The sequence below is a fragment of the Andrena cerasifolii genome, chromosome 8, assembly GCF_050908995.1.
Source record: "Andrena cerasifolii isolate SP2316 chromosome 8, iyAndCera1_principal, whole genome shotgun sequence".
Classification (NCBI taxonomy): domain Eukaryota; kingdom Metazoa; phylum Arthropoda; class Insecta; order Hymenoptera; family Andrenidae; genus Andrena; species Andrena cerasifolii.
The window spans coordinates 10735650-10761256 of NC_135125.1; the positions used below are offsets into that span (position 1 = coordinate 10735650).

At 51.2% G+C, this 25607-nt stretch overlaps 2 protein-coding genes across 3 annotated transcripts in view; one reads left to right on the forward strand and one right to left on the reverse strand.

Annotated features, from left to right (window-relative positions):
* Positions 1-1289: 1289 nt before the first annotated feature.
* Positions 1290-2753, reverse strand: Pex2 (peroxisomal biogenesis factor 2). Its single transcript, XM_076817768.1, has 2 exons — positions 2475-2753; positions 1290-2288 (listed from the first exon to the last, which is right to left on the reverse strand). Exon 2 carries the CDS (start codon positions 2273-2275, stop codon positions 1415-1417), a length of 861 nt encoding a protein of 286 aa, XP_076673883.1. The 5' UTR covers positions 2276-2288; positions 2475-2753; the 3' UTR covers positions 1290-1414.
* Positions 2754-2801: 48 nt separating this feature from the next.
* The window catches only part of LOC143372005 (uncharacterized), a 67020-nt gene continuing 44214 nt past the window's right edge, over positions 2802-25607 (forward strand). The window contains exons 1-2 of one of the 2 annotated variants that reach the window (XM_076817779.1): positions 2802-3538; positions 13771-13816. The gene's annotated coding sequence lies outside the window, so the exon portion shown is untranslated. The remainder of the gene's footprint in view (positions 3539-13770; positions 13817-25607) is intronic. The other variant, XM_076817780.1, reaches the window with a different exon arrangement.

Here is a 25607-nt window from a genome sequence, read left to right on the forward strand (position 1 = left end):
AAAGAAAAGGTAAATAAGGAAAACGATATGTGAGGACGCGAAAACGAAGCTTTCAATGCCTAGCGCTCGAGCATCGCGGTACAAGCTGAAACGATTATTCGTCCTGCTCTCTGTTCCTCTTTCTGACACGTTGCAAGTGACAACGTTTCGTGACGCGTCTCTCTCTCTTTCTCCCGTTCTCTCTCTCTCTCGATTACATCGTTCCTGGTCACGTGCACATCTTTTTTTTTTAAAAAGGCTTTACCTGCCTAACACCGTTAACAAAAGCGCGAAAAGTACCAAGGAGAAGAGAGAAAGACGGACGTAAAGTTACTGTTCATCGAGATGAACCGGCTGACAGAACATGCCTTTCTGGAGCATGCTTCCGCGCAAAGAATAATATCGAAGATAGGGTCGATAGCGGCGAACGCGTATTTCGACGAAGCGCTTCGTTGGTAAAAGTGGTTTCGCCATGGGACTAGTTTCGCGTCGATCTTCTCAGCGACCTCGAATCGAGGACGTTTCTCGGAATTCGTATCGGAACGCCGGTCCACGTAGCACAATGTTCTCCGCGTGAAAAAGAAAAAAAATTGCACGTTCCGTTTTGCTGCGAAACGTTAGGTATTTTATCCGGCGTATATTTCGTCAGCGCGATCTCGCGTTTGTTTCTACATAGAGGAAGAGTAAGCCGTACCTGTGCACCTGATAATGTGATCCAATATAGCTTTCACTAGTGCCTGTAAGAGTCGGAAAGCAGTCTTACCGTGATTAACGAATTTAGTATTAGAAGGGGGATACGGTAGCGTTTATCGCATGTCTCAGGTACCTAACTGCTCCGAGTGGTCCCGCTCGTGCGCGCTGCGCGGTGCGTTCCCGAAATAACGAGACGGTCGTTTCTTTAAGGCCCCTTCGAACCCGCGCGCGCGCATCGTTAGAGAAGCTAGAGAAAACATTCCAACGGTTAGAGCACGAACGTGTGAAAAAGGTTTAAGACGAATTCAGTTGAACGCATTTCCAATGTTCCGTATCGGGGATGATTCTCGCCAGATGAATCGAGGGGGACGTGCCCGCCCGTCGAGCAACTGCAGCGACTCAACGAGCAAAATTCACGGCCAACTTGTATCCGTTGCGCATCGCGTTCGGTGCTGCGAAAGGGAAAGCGTTTCACGATAATGCATCATTGATATTTTTATACGGTTATCTAATTATTCCGATAAGCAGCCAATATACAATACCCGATCCATTACCGTTTTGTTTCGAAGGAAACGTCGAGGAAATCGAAAGCGTTGTATCCAAGCGAATAAAGAAAATTTTGTATTGCTATTTTTTAATAAAAAATATATATATACACGTACAGCTATGGAGAAGATACATATGTACATCGGTGGATGGATATCGCGTGCCGATCGTGCTTGAGCGCAACCAGCGGAGCGTTTCACTCTTGCACTTGCACGCTGGCCGCGGCCGGGCTCGCCTCGTACATCAGCATGTTACCGGCGCAGAGCCGTGCGCCGCATTCGTAGCACTGGAACTCGCTGGTCGCCGTGAAATGAGCTTTCAGGCAATAGTAGCAATAGACGTGTTCGCAGCCAGCGTGCGCCGGCAAGACCGGCGTGTCGTGGCAGTAGGGGCATTTGCTTCCCAGATCCATGGTCGGGAACGATCTCTGCGCACCGGTCCTTCTTCTCCGCGACAATAGCTTCTTTATCCCGTGCTTCATGTAATGAAAGTTGACCAGGGGCAGGCCGGTGGTGAAGAGCTCCATCAAACCATGCCAGAGGAGCTCCCTGGTCATGTACGAGTAGCCGATGTTCCTCGGCTTGTGGGTGGTCGACGAGCAGCTAGCGATCCCGAGCAGGTACTCAGCGACGCGAGGCTGCGATCCCCGGTGCAAGAAGACCAACAGGTTGAGAAATTCAAGCAGCTTCGCGACGTTCGCGACGCGACAGAGGATCGTCTTTGATTCCGGGCTGGCCGCGCCGTCGGCCAATTTATCTCTCACGTAAGCCGGGGCAACGGTGAAAATCAAGAACAGAACGGACTTTGCACGTGTGACATTACCGTAATGTAAATTCAGCAGCTGCTGGCCGAAGGTCGATTTCCCGTGTCGCAGCGAGAACATCCATATAAAGAACTTTAGGAGCGCGTCGATCTCTGGCTGCCAACGATCGATCCTCTCCCCCGGCTGATACTTGGTGATCTCCTTCACTTGGCTCCTCAGCACCTTGTAGATCTCCTCGTCGAGCTGCGCCGCGTCGATCTGGTTGATCCGAGACACGTAAGGAGACGCCGGCATTTCCCCGGGTTTACTGTGAACAGATTCGTGAAACGGTGAATCGGTTTTACCACGAAGCAGTCGTTACGATAGCGTATTACGCGCGAGTGAAAGCGACGCGTTTGTAGAACTATTTGCCCAACCGGTTGATCTCGATAGTATGTTTAAGAAAAGCGTGGCATGTCATTCATCGTTTTCCACGCGTTACTGCCATATTTACCTTCTCTCGTATTCGTTGCGTAATAATGACGTTATTATTATTGTTATTGTAGCGGTTGGTACGCACTCGCGTTTGGAGAGATCGCGTGCGATCGCCGGGTCCGTGATTCGCTGGCTGGCCGGGAAAGAAATCGACGTCGCGACGCGAATGCGGGTGGATTCGTCGAGAAAGTGTCGCGAGGTCGCGCGTTCCAATCGGTTTTCTCGAGTGCGAAGGGAACGAAGGAGTAAACGCCGACCGGACCAGCAAGTGAGGTTAGGAGAGCGAGACGTTGGAATTTTAGCTTGCCGCGGGACGGGTCGGGGCGGGACGCGAGTGAACGCGACGCCACGCGACGAGGCACGACGCGACACGAGTGGCGGCGTAGCGGTACGACTGGACGGTTCGGCTCAGTTCGGCTTCGGCGACGTCCTGTAGCGGCAGCGGAGGAGGTGGCATCGCTACACGCAAGTTCGATTTCGAATATCGAGATTCCCGCAGTGAAGGAATCGCAGTCTCGCGGGGCGCGCGCGCGCGGCTGCCCTCTGTAGCGTACCCTCGGTAATCACGTGGAAAAAAGGAGCGGACCGGAGCGGATCAGAATCGCGCAGGGTCGCGCAGTGAGTCGGCCGCGAGTAAAAGAGGAGCCAGGGTCCGTGGACGGGTGTCGGTCGGCGGACTAATCGCGTCAGTTGAATCGCGTAACGGCGGGCACGGACGAGCACGGGCGAGCAACCGCGACTACGGTTTGAGGTTAGCTCGAGGGACAGCTGTCGAAGCGAGCGCGACCTAACCCGAGTTTCTCGAGAGTCGCTCGAGTCGAGCCCGCGTCCTATCGCGTTTCGGGCTCCATGTTGCCGCTGGTGGAATGACGTCATCGAGTGTTGGTGCTTCGACAGTGGGCTCCTTCCCCGGCCGCTCCATCAAAGTTCTCCGATCATGTTTTCGTGATAAATTCCGCGGTTCTTTTTGGTGCGGTGGACGGTGAGAAGTCGGTGAGAAATCGGTGAGGTACGCGGGGCGGCGATTCGCGGTCACCGATACGCGCTACCGTCCTCCTCTGCCACGCACAGCCACCATCCAACGTGAGTACTCCAAATTATATAATGTCCGCTTTTTTTCGCTTAAAATGGGTGCCCACCGGGTAACCGGGGCCATCGATCCGCCAACTGACAGGTTAACCTCCGATTCGACTCTCTCTCTTTCTCTCTCTCTCTCTCCCTCTCTCTCTCTCTCTCTCTCTCTCCCCTTCTCTCTCTCGCTGCCTCTCTTTCTTTCTGTTACTCCCTCTCCCTTCCTCTCTCTCCCGCCCGGTTTCTTGTCGGCGAAATTGATGGACGAGTTGGTGGTTTTCACATTCTCTTGGATTCCCCCCCCCCCCCCACCCCCTCGCCGGGTCGCCGGGGAAAACCGTTTAATTCGCGTGTCGTTCTAACCTCTTATGGTGTCCCAGTCGCGAGCACATTGCCTTAAAACGCATTACCAGCCGGCCACCGCCGTTGCACGCGTTTATTTTCGTGTCGGCGGCCACTTGTTCGCGACCACCGATCGCTTCTCTCGCCCAACCGTTTCTCCGCCGTGCCCAGCGGCAGATTAGCCGGCGACGATTTACCTGGCGGAGTGTCCGGGTATCAACCGAATCGTCGCCGTTCGCGATCGATATCGGGAGCCTTTCTATTTTGCCGTCCGTGTCGTTCACCTTTCCGCGTGTCGTCCGCGGAACCCGTACCCAAATCCGAGTCGGTGCGTCCCTCGCGTCCGCCTCGTCCCCTTCGTGGTTCACCGATCGTCCGCCGATACTCTATCGGCAAAGTTTCTCGGCTTTTCCACGCAGAGGGGGATTACGATGCCCCGCGGTCATCTGGCCGTGCAGGTCGCCCAGGTCGCGACCGTTACAGCCAGCACGGTAAACAATGCCGGACTCGGTTCTTTCAGCCGCGCTATCGCGCAACCGATACCCGCGGCGCTTTCCTTCTTATCGAATCAATCTGCTTGTTCCCCGAACGACCGCGTATCGTCCGGATAATCGTGTTCCCCGAATCACGACACACCGTGCACGCGAATTCCGCCGAAAACTGGGCGTGGCGTACAAAAATCCCTCGCTCTCGCGTGTATTTTGCAAGTGCCTAGCCTTCCCACCCCCTTGGCTCTTCGCAAGGTAAACCGGTCGACACACTTTGCCCTCCGCGAGAACTCTGCTTGCTCGCGACGATGTTTTTTTTTTTCTTGCTTCCACCGCGCTTTGCGTCGAACGGATGATTTACGGTGACCGGCGTACCGCTGCCGATTGTCCGCGTTGCTTCTCGGAACGCGAAGGGCGAGCATCGCGACCGATTCGCCGAGCGAAACCGCGGCACGTGTCCCGCTTGATTTCGATGCGCCGCGCCGCGTACGCGTTCCCCCTGCTTACTTAAAATCCTCCAGGCATTTTTTAGCCTTCTTGGAAGATGCGCATTCAAGGGACCCGCGTTCCACGCTGCTGTTCTCGTTCCCCAATCTGCTCCCCCACCAATTACTTCGCTGCTTCGTGCATATCCACGCGATATTGTCGCAGCTACGTCGCGCTTGGTGCTTTCTACCGAGCGAACAGGGCAGCACACGATTTGCGTATCGATTGCAATCCCCCGACATCTTGGTTCCTCGTTCGCGCCGCGCTCTTGGCTCTGACCTTAATTTATGGGCCGCGCCGTTGACGCGGAAGGCTCGTTCGTGCAAGCTTTTCGCCGTTGTCGCTTTCCACCCGACGGGGTTATTTATCGACGCGCCTATATCCGTTCGCCGATACTTGTATCCGCCGAACTCGTCTCGTTACTCTATTACGATTCGATTCGAGGTCTCGATAGCTCACCGGCTCTCGAGCCGCTTCCCCTCGCGGGCGCGCGATCTCAACCGTCGCTGGCCTATGCTCGCGCCCATGTACGACGTTCGCGCTTCGTTGGACGTTTCATTATCGCAGTTTGTCACGAACTAGCCGCGTTTTCGATTCCAATTTAGTTACACCGACGAGGCGGGAAGGGGCTAACCCGAGTAACCGAACGTTCGGCTTCCCCGCCGACTATTAATTGATACTTCCCGTTTCGGGTAGCTGTCCGGTTTCGCGAGTGCAGCTCGATAGGCGGCCTGCAATCTATAAATTACTTCGCCGCGGTTCACTTTGTTTACCACGGGTCAATCGATATCTCTTTTACGTCCTACTTCTTTTCTAGCTTCCCCTATTATTAAACGGCTCGAAAAAAACGCTATTCCTATCGCCGAAAGCGGCTCGTTCTTCCGCCCGCGATCGAGCTCTCTCGAATCTATCGACGTCGGATTAAATGACGCTCTGATATCATTGCGAAATGATTACTGTCGGGGTAATGACTAGCAGAATCGGTCTCGGATGCGACGCTTATCTTCGCGAGGGATATAGGTACACCCTTTGTGGGTTAAACGCGACAAAGGGTTTCTCCGCTTGTGCCACAGGGCAGCACTTGCTCGGATACTTGAATTTTCCACTCGACAGCGTTGTTTACCGAACGTGGTCACCAAAGATCGCAGCATTTGTGTCTCTTTATCTCCCCGCAGCGAGCTCTCGCCTTCGCAACTTATTAAATTACGAGTTCGCTGAGATTTCCACGGACTATACGAACCGTCTCGCAGGAGCTGAGGGCCGTGATTCGGGCGCGAGGAGACGTTAAGGGTACCAAGTTGATGACAATTTCTGAGATTGTTATTTCCAATCCTCCTGATGCGCTCCAAAAATTTTAAACGAATTCTATAAATGATTGCTGAGTTGTAACGATTTTAATTTCCACTGATTTTGCACGTACTCTTATGGAAAGAGACGACCTTTACTGATAAAACAGCTGAAAAAATGTTGAAGAAATTGTATAGTGAATGTCCCAATTTCTGCTCATTTCGTATTTTTCTTATTATTATATGCGTTACGTTTGTACTTACTATAGTTGCAAGAAAGTAATTCCAAATTGTTTAAACATTTTTCATGAGCAGAAAGACGGCAGTAATATTTAGAGCATTATATATTTAATTACAAATTACTAATAGTTAAACATCTCGAAATATCTCTCTTAAATCGTTTTTGAATTGCTTGATTTATTATTAATGAATTAATCAATTACTCTGCAAATTTTCATCACAAACAAATTTTTTACACCTTCTTTACGACGAGTTATCTCTTAAATAAGCAAAAATTGGGACATTCACCTTTACCAATGTTTTCAATTTTTTTTTACATTTAGTATACGGGTAGACGAAAATATCTGCCAAGTTTCAATTGTTTTCGCTACACCGTTTTAAAGAAATAAATTACAACTTGCGAAAAATTGTGAATTCAGGGCATTTTCACTTGCAAAAGTTTAGCAAATACTGCTTGAGAAAGCATTTGTAAAGTGAAAACTACCTTCCTAGGAGTAAAAATAAGACTCCAACAGTCGTTCGAGTTCCTTACATCTAGACTTACTATGCGTAACACGAAGCTATTCAAGTATTTCAATTTCCATATACTTTGTGTCTAACATCGTACGTCCGATACACCCTTAATGAAAGCTGTGGTTCTACGCGTTAAAAAAGTCTGATCAACAGCGCACGATTAGTAAACGCTCGGTTATCCCACATCCGACTGTGTCTCGTTTGAGATTGCGCTACAGTCAGGGTGTTTGACCAATTTTCGCACCGAAGCCAGGAAGCGTAAACGGTACACCCAAGTTTTTGTTTCGCCGTAGCGTGCTGCCATCTCGTATTTTCGCGTTTCTCCGTATCGTGACCCCGTTCCACGGGGTCACCTGTGCCCCCGTCGCTTCCTCGCGTTTTATCGCCCCCGCGGCGCGCCGATGAAAACGTAATTCCATTGGCCCCTCCGAGCAGCCACGAATTTGTCGCCTCGTGGATCGTTTCGTGGATCGTTCCGTCGATCCTCGACGCAAACCCTTGACCAGCGAAACCGTTCGAAGGTGGAGCGCTCGGGCCGAGTACGCGGTTTCCGCGGAACGAGCGGTCGTCGAATCGCTGTCGGGCAGCCGGTGTTTCGCGGTGGCGCGGGGTGCAGCCCTATTGCCGAGGACGGTTTCGATTCTTGACCGAGAGACGAAACGGTCGGGAAAGTCAAGTTTTACTCCGGCAGGGTAGGTGGTGGCGCGAGGCGTGGCGAAGTATTGATCGTCGTTGCGATTTCCCTTCCTCCTCCGCCCCCGACCAACGTCATCCACCGTTCCGAGCCCTCTAGCTCTCCGGCTCTCTCGTTCTCTCGTTCTGCCGGTCGACCCACCTTCTTCACCCCTCGGCTCACCCCTCTGCCTGCCGCTATCGCTGCTACTTTCACCTCCGTGTGCCCACCTTCGCTATTGCCACCGGCATTCACCCTACAGCGCGGCCAACGGATCTCCACACGTGCATTCTCTCCTCTCCTCTTCCATCCTCTCTTCGCGTTCCGTTAGCCACGCGGTCTTTTAACTCGTCGCTTCCCGCTACTTACTTCCCCTCTCCCCTCGCCGACCCGCGAAGCGAAATTTAAGTTCGTTCCTTCTACCCCGCGTCCCAGTTCGCGATTGTACATCGAAACGGTTCCAAATCGTTCTACCCTCGCGCGATTGTCACTTCTGGCTCGGTCAGGGGTTGCTCGAACGTTTCGATTTCGGCCGTGGCTTCTGCGCGAGGGGTGGTCTTGAAAATTGTCTGGCGCCGGGCCGGTCGCCCTTGCCAGATCGTTTTTACCAGGACTCCCGGATCGGTCGTCCATCGACGCTTCTTTACCGATGTCCGGGGATGAAAGTACTCCGACTGGGTGTATCGCCATCCGCGAAGGGGTGGCTCAGTTGCACGCGAACCCGAAGAAACTCGCCGCTCTCGCTAACACCGTTAGTCCCTTGGAAACTCGATTGCGCCTCCGACAACGGCAAACTGGCAATTTGAATTCGTTTGCGGCGGCTACGTTGTTGATCCACCGACCGGGCGAACGCAACCCTTGTTTCCCTTGGATTTATCCAACGGACCCGGAGTTCTCCATTTGAAGTCGACTGGTTCCCAAACGGTTCACTCGTCGAAAACAGGGGACGGCGGTGCCTCGCGGACAAAAGCGCACTTTTCTTTGGAATTCTTCGTCCAGAATCTAGCTCGTCGCTGCTTCGATAATGAGTTTTCTTATACACGTCGGGTTTAATTAGCCGGAGGCTTTTTCATATCTCGTCGAGCACCTACCCGCTCGCGTTTCTTTTTTTCTCCACCGCTCTCCGTTTTCCGCCGGAAATTAAACGCTTCCAGATGACCACGCTTCCTCTCGGCTGCCGGAAGGAATCCTCAGCAGAGGTTGGCGTTGGCGGATCCTGCCACTCTGATTTGTCCCTTAAATTAGGGCCTCGACCGCGACTGATCCGTGACTGGGAGTTCTTTCGCGCATTTTTCATCGCGGTTCTTTGAAAGTGAAACGGTGGGACGATAGTAGGTTTGTTCCTTCGAACGGACATTTAATTTTGCACCGTAAGTTCGCGCGCGAACTTTTTAGCCACGGTATATTTTCCGATGGCCGCGTTCCTGTCTCTTTAAGAATCTTTATCGCTAGCTTTAGCAGCCAGCATTGCGCATTATTGCCCTCCGGTAGGAGAGCCGAGTTCGACGCCAGCCGCTGCGTCTAATTAAACTTTTCCCTCGCGCCAGCTCGCCTGTAAACGATCGAGCTTGCGCGAGTTTGCTCGTAGTAATTTGCACTTTGCCGAAACAGAATGCAAATAATGCTTGATGCTCGTTAAATTATCGCGAGACACGGTTTTGCATGGTTTCGTTCATCGATCCGCCTTTCCCGAACTTGTTCGCGTAGGTACTCGAACAATCGCTGCGAAGGTCCGTTGCGGGATCATCGCAACGACTGCTAATTATTCCACTGTTGCGAACCGGCAAGTTCTTCCCAACGAAATCGAGTGCAGGTACCTACGTGTACTGAATTCACGAGTCCTCGTAGGAAACAATGAGCGCCGGAATTAAAAGAAAAATTTTAGCGTAAAGTGTTCTGCGTGCGATACTATAGTATGGAATTTGAATGCAACTTCCCTTTGTAAATGAGTTACGAATAGTGGTAAACGATGGATAGATAAAGGAGCCAATTAAGCGATAGCTAAATAAAATTGGCACTTACGGTGCCTGCAAATTTAAATAAATGGCACGTTCACTTTTCTTTACAACTAAGAGGTGGGGCACGTACCAAGGTTTTCTGCAAATACAATTCTTTTTCCACGAATTTGGACTGTATTAATGCAACAAATAGAACGTTTTGTAATGTATTTTCGTTATTATATAACTTAAGCATATTTAGCAATCGAAACAAATTAAATTTCGTAAATGATTTAAAGTCAGGGAATATTTTTCTCTCTCCTGAAAATTTTGATCTTTGGCACTTACAGCGTTTTCTACGAGGACTCTTCAATTCAGAAAAACGAATGGGAACCGTTTCTTTAACGCTCGCCTGGCGAATAAAGGCGATATTTTTTTAAATATTAAATTACTCGTGTTACTTATGATCAGTGTCACTTATTGAAGATCGCAAGAATTTTAAATCGCTGACGATTGTAATCAGTTAAGAGAGTTTGTTTATTAATCGACAGCTTTTTCGATCAGGTTCCGAGTCGCTATTAAATTTGCCAGTAGCTGTCCGGACTTTCTCGCATTGCCACTCGGAGATATTCCATCCACGCTTCTCATAAGAAGTTCACGCCCCCTGTTTTCAAGGCACTCCGCGATGCTTTCTCTTACTACCTCCTTGGCCTTTCTACGGCGAACTTCTCCGAATTTGAATCTTTATAAACCACCTTACTTTGCAACGGCACGATCCGCGGCGATTGCGAGAACCGTATCGCGGGCCCGCGCGAAACTTGCTTCATAAGTCATCGCGAAGTAACCCGGCGGAGGTAAGGAAGTTGCAAGTGCTCGCGCGAAATTGTTTCCCTTCGTTTCGACGTCTCGCGAGAGCCGTCCAGCTCACGTCCCGCGGCTCGACGAGCTGCGGAGGACATGCTTCTTGGAGGTTTTATTATTATTCATACGGCAAACCTGTTCAACGAAATTTGTCGGTTTACGGACCAAGTTCGCGTAGCTCGGTGCAAGCTCGTGATCGGAATTGCTAATCGAAGCCTCCCTGCTATTGGAAATTCCCGGTGCGCCTCGGTATCGCGAGGAAAACTTGAATGATACGCTGCGTCAAGGTTCCCCGAGGTTTTCCGAGAAAACCCGCGCGACTTTTATTTACTCGCCTCGGGTCCGCCGATCGGCGGAGGAGTAGCGGTCATTAAAGTTTAATCGGATCTTGCGGAAACAGGCCTCCTTGGATCGGTACCCGCTCGATCTGCATAATCGAGTGTGACTCGAAGCCGAAACGACAGTCGAGAGCCTCGACTTCATTTTCCAACGATCTTCCGTAACCGATACGCCGGCGGAAACCGTACCGGGTATCCTTCTTCCCGGTCCTCTGTAATCGCGCCAATCTTATTATCGTCGATTCTTTTTTTCGCCCATGATCGGCTCTCCGGCAGGAAATTAACTGCAGCTTCCTTCCGCCTCTCGTTCTACCTTACGGCCCCCTCTTCCCCGCTTTCTCCCTTCGACAGTGTGTCGTTTAGCCCGTGCCCGACGTATATGTCCGTCCGAGCGATGCCGCTAAGTTCGTCTTTGCTCGTGTCCGATTAGCCGTGCGAAATCCACCGAATACGGATTAGGTCGCTGGATCCATAACACTCGAGAAAGAGCTATCCACGTCGAAACGAATGGGTGAAAAATTTAGTTTCACCGATTCTCTTCAAAATTACAGCATTTGACGATAACCTTGCAAAATAAAGTATACTAAATTTCAACGGCCTGTGTCAAATAGTTTTCGAAATATTTAATCTTAAAGTTTCGAAAATTCAAACAAAATCGGCCGACGCGTCATCACTTGAACTGTTATATCTCGGTCATTTTTAAAGATAATGCCACCGTGTTGGGTTCATTTTAAAGCTGAAGGAATGCTCTCTCAAAACGTATATAGAATATTTTGTTGATTGTTAATAAACTTGACAGTAATCGATGTCAAAGTTTTAAGTCGTGATTTGACGTCGTTCCCACCCACGGTCCGGCTTGAAAAAAATACCATTCGATTCGTTAAGTCTTCAACTAATAAATGCCTTTTTTAAAAAGTGGAGAGATTTTGGGAACAGTTAATAAAAAAATAAAACTTACGATAGTGCACACCGCTTGGAACTGCACGGTTCCCAGTATTTATATACGATGGGTTAAAACAAATTTTTCATTCAGTATTTTCGGTATTCTCGAGAAAAATAGTAGGAATATCTGCTACCTATTCCTACTATTTTTCTCTAGAGGTGCGTAGATGGTCTCTTCTTCTTACCACTGGCACGACGGATACGGAACTGACACGGAACTGATATGTGTGCGCAGACCTTAAGGTGGAGCGAACTGATCGGCCTTACCTCGTTCATCTTTCGCTTTAATCGCCAGGCGACTCCTCGGAGATCCTCTGTTCCCGTTCTCCGTTATCCCAGCCTGCCTACCGCTGACAGTCTCCTCGTTTCCTCGCCACGCATCATCGAGGAAACTCGAAACGTGTCTAATAAAGATCGCGGCCCGACGACAAAGGGAGCAGAGACACGAGCCTCTTCCGTTAGAGGCTACGAGTTCAATCCCCGCGAAAGCACTCTGAAGAGACGGTATTGAGTAAACGGGGCAATCCATTTTCGCGGGTATCGATCTCTCGTTTCAAGAATAGTTCCCGAGGGAGAGGGACTTGAATCGGCGCGCATTTTGCACGGGGTGCGCAATCTGTTTACGGATACTCTATGCCTGCCCGCGGTGGCTTCGGGCTATACTGCCCGCTATCCGTATTTAAATATCCGCTGTCTCTTCGGTGATATCGGACCGCTATGCTTTTTCAGCGAGCGCCCACGAGCTCCCGGTTTTTAGCGGACTTTTATTACCACCGCCGGGCTGCTGCCCCCCCTTGCTTGGGTATAATTGCATGCAAATTCAATACCGCGATCTGAATTTCCGTGGACGGTAGGCCTCGGGGCAGCGAGCACAACCGCGACGAATTATTAACGCCTGCCGAGAGCATGCTTAAAAATCCTAGAAATAAAATCAGTGGAGAAGAGAAATTGGTGTTGCGGCGGGCTATCTGTGCCCCCTGGACGAAGGATCGCGCGCATTCTTCCGGGCGAGCGTGCGCGTGCGAAGAGCCCTCGACGCGCGCCAATCTAAATAATTATTGCGTTCGTTCCTCGGTTCGAAAGGGTGCGTTCCTTTTCTCTTAACCGCTGCCACGGCACTTGTCGTTCAACCGGAGCGTGATTCGCCGATCCTCCACCGCGGGGTACACGCTCCAGAGAGAATGGCACAGCCTCTCGCGAGGCTTTCGATCGCGTCCCACTCTCATTCACGTGCTTTCTGCGCGAGCCTTCGTCAGGGTATCGTGGCGTCTTAAACCGAAGATACAATCGGCAACTCGTTATTAAGCTAACGAGGGAAATCATCCCTAGCGTCTTTCTTCAATTACTACCGCGTCCTCTTATCTGCGCGCTACCGTGGTTTAAAATATGACGTCCAAGTCCGGAGAACTCGCCTGCGATGCTTCTAGCTCGCCGGTTTAGAGAAACCGCGGAGAAGTCGACGGCGAAAGGACTCCGTCGAGGCGATCGGTTGCGCGAATAGGTTTGTATATTATGCATTGCGTGGCACGCCGGCGGAATTGGAGGAAACGAGCGCAGAGATCGCGGGGTCGCGTCAGGTACGAAGGAGGACGTGAAAAGCCAGCGCGGGTTCAGGCGGCTCGATGAATATCGGCGACGCGTTGATGGAAGTAGCGCGTCACGTGGGTGTTTGGTCCGTGGAGACGTAGCTCGGCGCGCAATCGGGGACGTTGCTTTCAATTAGAGAGGATGCATCGGGATGGGATCGGAGGAGGGCGCCGAGGAATACTGCGAAGACCGTGCGCAGAAAGGACTCCTCTCGAACCACTTGCCTCCCCATGGAGTAGCTCGTCGGAACCCTCTCTAACGACCGAAGAAAACCGCGTTCGCGAAAACAACATCCCCGTCTCCGTGGGGATGTACAGGGGTGAGAGAGCAGGGTAAATCCTGCAGGCAGGAAACAAACGGGAGTCCTCCTCGCTCGATATACGTCTGCTCGATGGGAGGGTGGTGACGGCTAACCCTCCTCGTTCTTTTCCGTCGAGAAAACGATGCGCCCCTCTTCCTTGCCCACGCAACAATTATATGATTTCAATGGCCCTGCGCACCGAGTGGCTCGTTAATTACATTGTTTCACCTCTGGTTTCTTTCTATTCCAGAGATCAGTGCCGAGGGACATGGAACTCGTCGTGGCTTCCTGAATCGGTGAGTCTTCTTAACCCCCGTTCTGTCTTGGGAATTCGTTGGCTCGTTAATCCGGCCGGTAGCTATGATCCGACTAAAATTGCGGAGGCTGTATCACGGGCCTCGCTACCCTCCGGCAGGATCGAGGAGCTGCGTTGGCCGATTATAATTATCAGAGATACACTCGCTCGCGCGGTATTTTAATCGCATCGTTAATTGTGTCGCGTTTTCGGCAGAGGCGATCGACCCAGGTCGCACGGAACGTTATTAACGCCACGACTACACCGCGCCGCGATCTAGGTTGGCGTTATCGTTGGGGGATAATTAATTTCCTGGCGACAGGAGTTACCAGAGCCCCGGAGAGTCTTGCGGCGACACTTCGAACGTGTCGAGATTGTAATTAAGGCCCGGGCTGTATCTCGACAATGAACGCCAGTGGTTCTTGGGCCTGGATCGTTGATGGTCGTTAATCGCTTCAGGTAATCCAATTCTTCGCTGCTCGGGCGGAGGTTTTTACCTATTCCAAGCAAACGTAGCCAGCTATTAGCGGACCTTTGTTCGTCGCGCAGGAGTCGATGGGCGAAATTACGCGAGCCGCTGTTCGTTAAGTACGCGACGTCGTGATTAATTAAAACGCGAGCCCGCGGCATCCTCGCTCGTCGTCTAATTAATGAAGCTCGTTCGAGCTTCATTGGATAAAAATCAAAGCGCTCGGCGGCACGCTGGAGCGAACAATTCGCGCGCTGGTTAATCCTGTTTTCTCCCTCGTTGGCTCTTCGTTTTTGCAGCTGCAAAAAATCTCCCCTTTCTTCCCCGCGCGGCGCGGTAGCTCATCGTTAAGATACTCCTCGATCTCGATCGCCCGGCGAACCACCCGCGCTGTCTGCGACTTGTCGTTGAAACTGCGATCCTCTCGAGTTTACGATCGCAATTTTATCGTCAGTCAACGACTGTGTAACAGCCGAGGAAGATAGCGCGACCGAGGTCGCGACCGTCGGGGGATTTGCAGAAGGTGTCCCGGTGCGCTGGTACCGGGGCCTGGTCGATGGACGGTGTTCGAGCTAATCGCGGGAGAATGTATCGTAACGAGAATGGACCATTAGTCGGGGTTTCTTTGATAGCGAGGTCGAGTCGCGCAAGCGCAGCCCCCGGTAAACGGTAATGGGGATGGTTATGGATTTTCGGGCTGTGCGACCTTCGCGTGTCGCATCCCACGCTTTTCGCGGTCCGGACATCGTCCTCTCTGCACCAGATCATAATCTCCATAAAAACTAGCCTCGGAATAGTCCAACCACGTCATTCGACCCGCAGCCACGCGCTACGGTATCGCGATCACCGGTAACATCATCCCCTTCTGCACCTCTAACGCGACAGTGTATTTTCCGAGCAATTTCACACCGCCAGATATATTTCCGATCCACCAAGGGACGTTAGCTCAGCTTTAATATTCGCGCGTTTCGTCGCGTGACCAAGTCGATTCGTCTCGCGGAAGGTAGCGGCTTCTGCTGAGGGGAAGAGCATCGTTGACTGTCCAGCTTTTGCCCCACCGAAAGGATCATTTAATCGGTTCTCCATCTACACTTCGCGAGATGCTTCTACGGGTTTGTGCTCGACTAGGATTTTATTCGAATTTAGGGGATGGGTACACCTTTGCAGAAATTCGGTGCCCGTGCAAGGCGATTGGATTGTCCGTCGCAAAGATGCAGTCGGCTAGTCCGATCGCAAACGCCGCTCGATCACTGTCGCGTAGACCGATAATGCTCGCGAGTGGTGCGCGTCCCGTGTAATTGCGGCCACGTGTCTATACGCTGTAACGTAGCAAGCAAGCGCATAGGCACCGTGCGGCACGGCTATAGTTGCGTGATTACGCTGATACCGGCGGCGTACATCTATAAATGGTGGCTAGGCAGGTGGGTAGGTAGGTAGATGGGTAGGTAGGTTGGTAGGTAGGTAGGTAGGAGTAGCAGCGGAGGATAATCTCATGGTAGCTAGGCTGCGGTACTCTGCGGTACTGTATGCCGCCATCTTGCTTTATCGATTTCCACCCCTACCCTCTATGTACTTCCTCTCTCGAGCATCCGATTCCCTCGCGTTTCTTTTCTCCCTTCTCCCTTATTCCTTGTTCGCGGCATTTCCCTCCGTGGCCGTTCCCTTGCACGATTTATAGACGAGCCACGGCAATCCTCCGAGTAATTAACCACCATAACGCCTCGCGTCTCCAAGTTCCTCGAGCCTCGCGCACAGGAGACTTCCTGCCAGAGGAATATTTCGAATCAATGACCCACTGATCTATCGATCCACTCCGCCTAAGAATCAACCGGTCCGCGAGCAAATAATGTCCCCCCGGTCTTCGTAGCCTGTGAAACGCGTCTTCCCTTCGACGGCTCGTGGAGCAGGCGCCGCGGCAGCTTTATCGAATTATACAGAAATCTTTCGCGGCACGCTGCTGACAATTAACTACAAACGAGCACCGACTGACATGCCGAGGGGGGTTGTCGGGTAAGGAATGGGGCTGGAGCGGCAACTGGAGTGTTTATTAATTAATGAAGCGCGCGATGCATGACTTGAATCGCAAATAACTCGCCGCTACCCTCTGACAGCAACGCGGATGCGAGATAAACCAACACGCAAGACGAGAGTTACGTTTTCATAAACCACGCGATCCTTGCGCGTTCCAAGGGAATACGCTTGGAGGATTCAAAGGACGTTTCGTTTTAACATTTAACGCCTAATGAGATTCGTCTTTCCGTGTCGCATCAGCGTTAGGATAATTGTCATCTGGCAGTTTCCACGTTGCAGCGGAGACAGGACTTCGTTCTTTTGTTCGGTACGAAATATTCCCCAGCCGTCGGCCGTGCTCGAGAGGGCGCGGACGTTTGTTTTAATTCCAGCGGAAAATCGGGGGCTGCGAGGGGGCAGAGGCGGAGGGTTCGTGCTCCGTAAATGCAGCATAAATTGAGCTCGAACGGACTGGGGTTTCCCTCGGGCTTGTAACTCAGTAAGCTTCTTATTGTTAGTCCAGCACGGTCGGGCAGGGGCTGGGGTTTTTGGCTGCTGCGGTTTGGCGTTTGAAGCGAAGGGTTGAAACGGCGCTCCTAGCTTAGACGCGGTGATCTCTACATCGGTAATTCCGCGGCGCGCATTCGCTTGCGGAGAAAATTCTATCGCCGCGTTGGAGTGGTCCGAATCGGAGCACGATTCCACGCAGAGGCCTGCGAGCGGCGAGCAAACGCTCAGACAGCGCGAGGAGGAAGGAGCCCCGATACCCGAGAGTTTCGGGACGTCTTGGCGAGAAGGGCCGTCTCTGTTTGCTCAGCCACTCGTAACCGAGATTTCGAAAGCTCCTCTGAGGCGTGCGCGAGAACGTCGATTCCGCGGCAGCAGCCCTGTTTAGATCGGTAAGACTTGAAAGTGGACAAACAGAGAACGTGGAAGAGCTGGCATGTGCCAAGCACGAGGAATGCTCTAGCGTTTCCCTGCGTCTCATCGCCGGAGAATAACGCGCGCGTCGACTTCAGGGATCGTTAGCCACGGTATGCAGCCGCGATAACAAACAGAACCGCCGTCGAAACGGTATTTGCAAGTGCAGCCGACACTCCGGCCAGTTGTAATAACCGGCAGGTAGTCTATGTAAACCGCCACTCGTCGACCACTAATGAAGCCGCAGAAATTGCGGTTGATCGGCGAACGAGCTGCGCCTAGCCTTCTATTCTAAAATCCAATTCCTCCGCCCGATCTGGAAACGATCCGGCGTACGATTCTCCTTCCAGACCAACGAACCCCCGGGAAACTCCTGTGTACCCTTTCGCGCGCACTTGGGCTTCGTTGTGAATATTTGAACAGTAGCTAGGGAGGAGGAAGCTGGGCTACCATCGCGCCCCGTTGTCACAGCTGTCGAGCTTAATTTCCAGTCTGACGCGAGTTTAACTTGCTAATTCGACAGGCACGCGAGCGCCCGCCTCCCGCCGAAAATATCGGTCGAATTCAGTTTCCCATTACTATATCCGGCCAGCCCTCAATCGGCATCGTTTCCTTCCTGCGAACTTCTCCCGTCCAACGGAGGGACGCGCTCTCGCGAGCTTCCTCTCGCGAAAGTAGGAAATCTCGTTTAATCCAATGATCGTGAGAACGGGTCGTGGGCGTTCGTTCGATGCCTCTCGTTCCAGAGAGCACGCTTTTAACCTATTTCGTCGAATTCGTTCGCGCCGCCTGTAACGAATCGGTATGTAATTCCCTTTTGCGTGCAGATCTCCCGGAGCTTGAATCGTTGAATCAGTCCGTCCAGGAACATTCGTGTCGAGTAACGATGTTAGATGTAATCGCGCGTGGAGGTCGCTCTGCGTCTCCGGGCTGCGTCCAGCAACGTGTGACGTAGGTTCGTCCCCTTTCACGCGGAGGGTGAAGCTCGGTTCAAAGGGGTTATTTTAGGAGCAGGAAGGTGGCTGGCCGTCCTTCTGCTCGCGCATCCACCCGTGCGATCGCTTTCTTCCTCTGCTCCCACTAAAATTCTATTGGTCTGCCGGTACCCACACCCGAATCCATTATTGAGCGCGATATGCGCGCGTGTACTAAGATTTTAAGGGGGTAGAGGACCATTGAAATCTTGAAAAATCGTATTTTTTATTATTATTATTAATTCTGGAAGTGCCACGCTTTGTGAACATTCACAACAGTGTTTCGTGAAGAAATTCGAATAATTACGGAAATTATAGCGCCGAATGTAATTCAGTGAACCGGGGGTAACCCGGCGAATGAATATTTTCACTTAAAATTTCAATTGAAGCTGTAGAATTCCGTTCTCTATCGTGTGGAATTTCCGCATCAACATTGGATGTTTGTAAAGCATTTTATAACTGATTAAAAACAATTTTTCCCATAAAAATGTGGGGAAAAAATTGACTCGTGTGTAAATTTTACGTGTGGAAATTACTCACCCCGAAGCATTTTGCTAGATGATTCGCGCGCTACGCGGGGTCATCTTTAGCTTCAAATAACTTGAATAATTTTCCACATTCGGAGAATTTTTTTTATTTTACATTGTAAAAGCGTACATATAAAAAAACCTGTGAAAAATGCCCATATGGTGGATATTTGGTATCTAAGCAATCCAACCGGCAAGAAACCGTGGATTTCAGTCGTTCGGTAGTCCCGCGCCCCCTTAAGCGGAAGAATCGATCGGGATAAACGCGAGCGGTGACGGCACGTTGCGCACGGGGATTCGCTATGACGCCGTAAACAGATTCCCATAAAGTCAAGGGACGTGCACGGGGCAGATAGTACATAGTAGGTAATCCAAACGGATCGATAGGGAACGGCGAAAGCTAGCACGGCGCGCGGTCGATCCTCGTAAGTCGCGAATCAGCTGTTTTACGTTGGCCTATCGGTTCGTTCCTTTTGCCTCGTCTCTGCTCGCACGTCGATCTCATTCACCGCCGAGGAGGCCGAGCGAGAGTTTCAGGAAGCTTATCGCGGTCCATCTGAAAGCGGTTAGTCGAAACGTCGGAAGTCGAGAGGAGGCAGCGCCGCCGTCCCCCGGCGAACCTCGCGGAACGTATCGCTGCCCTCGCTTAATTAGCGTTAATTAATATATGACGGTCGAGGATTACCCTTTCGGCGAGATTAAGAGGAACGAGATTAACCCAGACCGGGAGCCTGGCATCTGGCACGTGCCTCGACCGCATTCCCGTAAATACGTTCGCTCGCCTCTGCCTAACGTCCTCCGACCGAACTACTCAACTGTTGTAGCTTCGAGCACCCCTGGCAGCAACGAAAGCTTCCTTCGATTGAATTCGCGCCGCGAATGTATGCCGAGGAACGCGTGAATGTTTGAACAGTTGATCCCACGAGCCATCCTCGCCGGGCAGACAATGTACTCCCGATTTCCAGCGAGCGAGATCGCGCGTCGCGTCGTTGCGATACGCGACCGCCTATAGGTTACTGGGATATTTTTATCAACGCGTAATTCCAGAGGAATGCAGCTCGGAATCGAGGCTGGTATCGTCTCGGGCCTGATAACGATCCCGGTGTATTATTGGATCCGTAACGTGTTCGTTTTGGAATTTCGTGGTCGGTTTTCCTCGTGGCGCGCAGTCTCCTCCGCGGCGGAAGCAGGTAGGAAACCTGCTCCAGAGGTTGAACCGGGCAAAACAGCTAGGGCATAAGATTAGAGGCGCAGGATGCACGCTACCGCATTAGAATGGAGGCTTTTCGAGGGTGTTTCGCGGAATAACTACGTCCGACTGGAACAATGTAGACGTAAGAAGGGTAAGATCGCGAGAGGTCGGAGGAAAGGGGGAAGGCTCGTAAGGGGAGTTAACGGAACGGTTGAAGGGCAGCACTCGTCTTCTAGAATCTAGAATCTAGATTATCTGGAAGCAGGAGGATATCGCGAATCGTCTCCAGATAGCCCGTCACCCGGAGGGGTGGATGGCCGGAATGGTGGGGGTGCGTCGACCGCGAGCGAGGACGATCGAGGACGATGGGGGGCTAGAGAAGGATAGAGAGCAGGTAGAATGTAAAGGGAGCGGGTGGGAGAAGGCGGAGCGCGCAGGCGTCAGCCCCGAACCTCCCTCTGCTGTTCAGTCGTGCACGATACTTGGCACGCGTCGCGTCTCTCTGCCTCTCTGCCTTTCTGTTTACGTCGGGGTGATTTGCAGATCGTGTTGCCGTTCGTCGAACCGTCTCTCTCTCTCTCCGGTTTTTCTCCTTCTTTCGATCACGTCTCGCGATCCACGGGGATAATACGGATTCCGTGCTGGCGTGATTCTCCGGTGTCGCCCGTGCTTCTATCGCTATCTCGCGGGTGCTTGGAATCGGTGACCGCGGGAAAACGTATGCCAGGGTTCGTCCGACCGGCGACCAAGCTTCCCTAACGAAACGTTGCGTTCCCAGTGATACCGTCTCGGTGATGCCCAGTGGAAAGTCGCCTCTGTGTTATTCTCGGTGAAGTTTGTCTGTGATACGCGTGCTCGTTGCTTTCGTGAGGCTAAAGGAGCCTCCGGGAGACACCGGCGCCGCCGCCGGTCGACCACGTGTTTCGTTCGAGCGACGAAAGCGACGGCAGAAGAGGCCCGAGTTCAAGTTCACCGGTGCCTGGCGCTTCCCTGCTTCCTTTGCTTCTCGCTCTCGTCCTTCGTTGCTCGAGTGGAGTGCTGGCATTGCCCCGACGCGGCCTCTCGCCCGCTGGACGCGTATCTGCTTGCCTCTGCCCGATGCGAGGGCCGCTCCTACGAGGGAAACTAGGATCGATATTTACGAGGTAGGATGAGCGAAGCTATTGCAAGATATTTGACCCGCGTTAGCCCCGGCGTCGACGTAAATTCGAAGTGCCAATCGCTTTCCTAACGCGCGCTCGCAGCACTCGCGAACGTCCCGGCCGATCGATCGACCGTGAAATTACCTTGGTTCGGAGCGATACCTTCTTTTAATTAGATTTGTCTGTTCGCGTGTTACGGGCGAATATTCGTAACGAGATTTCTGCGCGAAGGCGCGAGCAAGCGAGCGAGTAAACGCGACGGTTACGTCATGGGCTCGTACGAAACAGACGCATGCTATTTTTTTTTTAGTAAATGCGCAAGCTCACGTGTAACGAGACCCTCTTGGGAAAATGTTGCTCGCCTCGGCAAAGACGGGCGAGCTTGCTTAGCGAAATCCTCGGAGAACTGCCACGTTCGCGAGGCTCGTTTATTTAGTCGTGGAGAAGTTAGCCTCTGTAGATTAGACTTTTATTAGCGAGACTACGTGTTGCACCGAAAGGAACATCTTGGTCGCTGCACGCGAAGGGAGACTGCCACTGAATTCGGCTCGGATGCGATTTATAGGCCTGACCGGAATATCGGTGGGTTACGTAATACGAGCGTGTAAACACGACCGATCCAATTACTCCGTGAACGGTATAAATCCACGTAGGAGAGTTGCTCGGCTCGGCTCGGGTCGGGTCGAACATGGCACCCCACTAGGACTACCTGCAGTCTGTAGTCGACCTCCTTCGGAACCTATGCCGTCGCTCGTTATTTTCCGAGCATGTAATTCTTTATCCAATCGTTGCTTACTTCGACTCTCTGTTAGCTCGCTGCGATACACATTCCCCGATACTTGCGCCTTGTTTCCTCTATTTCTCCCCCGTGTTAGGGAAGCTTGTCAACGAATACTACGGCTCCCCATTATCCTCCTCTTATTATATTATATCAAAATGTCACTCGTTCGAAATGCCAAGGACGTGTTCGGTCACAGTCTTGTTCTACTGGGAAATCGTTTTCCTCGAAACTTCTTGCAAAAAAAAAACGATAACCAGTGTTTAACCACCTTCCACGGTCGCCGTCGCAAATGTAACCCTTGACAGTCACTGGGTAACAACACTGTCGAGATTAGTTCCTGATATTCACTGTGCAAAATATTCTAACTAACACTCTACAAAATATTGTGGAGTGGACCACCTCTGAAAAATTTCTTCTTCTTCACAGACGTGTCAATCGACGCAGTAGATGTATATACTGTAAAAACACTTAAACATAAACGTTAAAGGGACAACCTGTGTCTCCTCTCTTCAATGGTTTCAATGATATCGGCGCGACAGACTTGGAATTTTTTAATTAAATTTCTTTTTGTATTGTATAAATATGTATTAAGATACCCCTAAAGTTTTGGAAAGATCGAACTTATTTTTCTTTGTTAAAAAAATTCGCGAACATCACCTTTCTCAGCCTCCTAAATCAGGTTGTCCCCTTAAGGGGGGATTGCGGTTTGATGAGCCGAAAAATGGGTAATTCTTTGTGAATTTTTTGTACAAAAATGGTTCGACAAATTAATTTGAGGTTTGGCAGGCTGTTCTATTGTATCTTCATCTATTGTTCTGAATTTTTGTGTGACAGTGAAAGAAAAACATGGCAGATACAGAGAGAGCGTTGAAAAACAATCGGGTAGCCCTGGCGTCGACGAAAAGTACTGTAAGGGTTATCTGAAACACAAAAAGGAAAATAGATTCTTAAACTATATGAATCTGGCTATTTGTGATAATAGATTTATTACGGTATCTGTTACCGTTCCTTTTTTATTTAAAGAAGTTTTCCCGATTTTTAGGTAAAACCTTTCTCAGACTCAAATCAGGGCGCTTCATCTTCTTCAAAAGGCTGCCATTTTAACATTTTTTTATTTTTCTTAATGCATCTACTACCACCCATAGCCACATTCGTATAGTTTAAGAATCTCTTTTCCTTTTTGTGTTTCGGATAACCCTTACAGTACTTTTCGTCAGCGCCAGGGCCACCCGATTATTTTTCAAAGCTCTCTCTGTATCTGCCATATTTTTTTTTTCACTGTCACACAAAAATTTAGAACAATAGATCAAGATACAATAGAACAGCCTGCCAAACCTCAAATTAATTTGTCGAACCGTTTTTGTACAAAAAATTCACAAAAAATTACCCATTTTTCGGCCCAACAAGGCGCAATCCCCTCTTAAGTGAATGCTGAAATATTCAAATTTCAGTTCGGAGTCGCCGGTGATTTATTCCGATCTTCGCACCGTAATCTGTACGTAGGAGCGAGGCAGCTCCCCTTCTCGCTTCAAATAATACTAACACATATACTCGGTTATCGATTTCCTAGCGACCGTCCCTAGTATTCTCATCCGAGCCGTTTGCGTTACTCTGTGGTAATCGTTGCTCGCGTTCCTTGGCTTCTTCGCTAGACGCAAGAGGGTTAGGAAAATTTAAGGGAACAGGAAGATTTAACGCGCTCCTTTCTCGACGAAGGGAAACGCGCGAATGGGGAGAACCGAGCAATCGGGGAACGTTACAATGTGAAGCTTAGCGAAAAGGCGAGCCCTGGTTGCGCCGGTCCACGCTTTATTCTAGGTGCAGCGCGTCTCGTGCCCGGCCGTTAGATCTGTCCTCAGTTAATAATGACTCGACCGGCTGATTTAACGGCGTCGTTAGAACGGCCGCCTATACGCGAACGACATAGCGCACGCGTTCCGAGATCCTTACGACTCCATCCTCTCTGACTATTAGCTTTCGCGGTTGACGCGTTCGCTCCGAGTAATTGGCCGTATTATATTTAATAATCTGACCGCGGGCCAGGCTTGGCCGAGTACTTTATTCGCATCTGCATTCTGCCTTCCGCTTCGTCTCTCTCTGTTCCCCCTCGAAATTAATTACCCGGCGACAATGATGATGAACGAAAGCCCGCAGAAATCACTTACCATCGAACGTTCGCCGTCCCACAGGCAGCCGCTCGTCGGAGGATAGTGTTGGCGTAGAATTCGGCGCGGCAGCTACTTTGAGCGATGGCTGCAACTTAATAGTCCGTGATGCTAGAACGATGCTCGATGCGCGCCGTCGCGCATGAACTCGTGTCGTTTGTGGATCACACGCAGATGGTAGGTATGCAGCGAGTCGTAGGCACGGATCATTTCCGTCGCGCTCCTTCGTTTCCTTCTCCGTTTGTGCGGGTTCGTCGATGCCCCTCTCGACGGATTAAAACGCAATTAGCGAAGATCGAGTAAGCCGCGGCCTGTTTGGGCTGGGTCGAGAGGAATTTCCTTATTTATCATGGCCGGTGGATTTTCATTAACGTCGCCTCCGGTCGGACACGTAGCGCCCGTGCAGTTTACTCGCGAGATTAAAAATTTCATTTCTCCGGCGCGGCCGGCCGCGCACCGCGAGATTCGACGGGATTGTCCACGAAATACCCGGGCATGAAATTATCCCGGGCTTACTATTTCTAACGTCGGGCCGTAAATTCATCCCGCCGCTTGCTTCGACCTTCTGTCGGCTTTCTCGCTCCAAAGATCACCCGCCACGGAGATGGGAATTAATGAAAAACGCCTGCACTGCCCGCCTTTCGCAGCGAGTTGTACGAAAGGGAATCGCTGTTAGTGTATTTACCTGATTAAACGACCGCCACGGGTATTAAACTCCGCAGTATTTCTCCCACATCGCCTCGCCTTTAATTCCCCCCCTGTACACACTGTTTCGTTTTCATTCGGAGCTGCGGGATCGTTTCGACCGCGTCGGGTATTAGACTTTACTCGCTTTTAATCTTGTCGCGACCACCTGTGAAAACGAGACCGACTCGAATTCGCGGAACGCATAATCGATATCGCGGTTCGCGTGTGGCCAGCCAGCGTGCATTCGAGAGCGGACACGTGAACCCTCCAGGGTAAAAGGGATGGTAGCGTACAGAACGGGGATCCACTGTCTTCCATTTATTCCCTCATCCACGTGACAGGGCCAAAACAGGCAAATTGATCTTCGGTAATCCCTTTATTCTATAAAGGGCGAAGGGCGTATCATCGAAGGTTGCCTGCGTTAATAGACGGATCGATGTCTCCGTTTATAACCGTTCTATTTGGTTTAACATATACACCGTGAACTGGGCGACGGACGTTTCGTTTATTTACGAGGCAATTCAACGCGCTCGGCGTCCATTCTGATTCCGCAATCGGGGAACAATAAACTGGACAATCTTGTCCAGTTCTCGTGGGGTTCGTGCGGCTGGGACATAAGCCTAGCTTCGGTGCACGTTTGCTCCGTATTATCGCATTAATGTTCGTTGCTCTGTGCAAGCGATTGCTAGATCAGGCTTCGGATAGCTCGCGACGATTCGTTAGATCCGATACCGTATCGCGGGATACCCCCGTTGGGATGCATCCGATCGAGTAGCAGACTGCTTAGACGTTTCCTTTGCTCGCGAGCGTAACAAACGTTTTGGCAACAAGTCGATTAACCGTGTTTACTTACATTTTGTGTTCGATACTCTTGGCTGGTCGGTCGATGACGGGACTGCAGCGTTCATTAGCGTGCTCGCTGGA

Coding starts and splice junctions, on each gene's coding strand:
- Pex2 (XM_076817768.1), bottom strand. CDS start 2,275: ATGCCGGCGTCTCCTTACGTGTCTCGGATCAACCAGATCGACGCGGCG.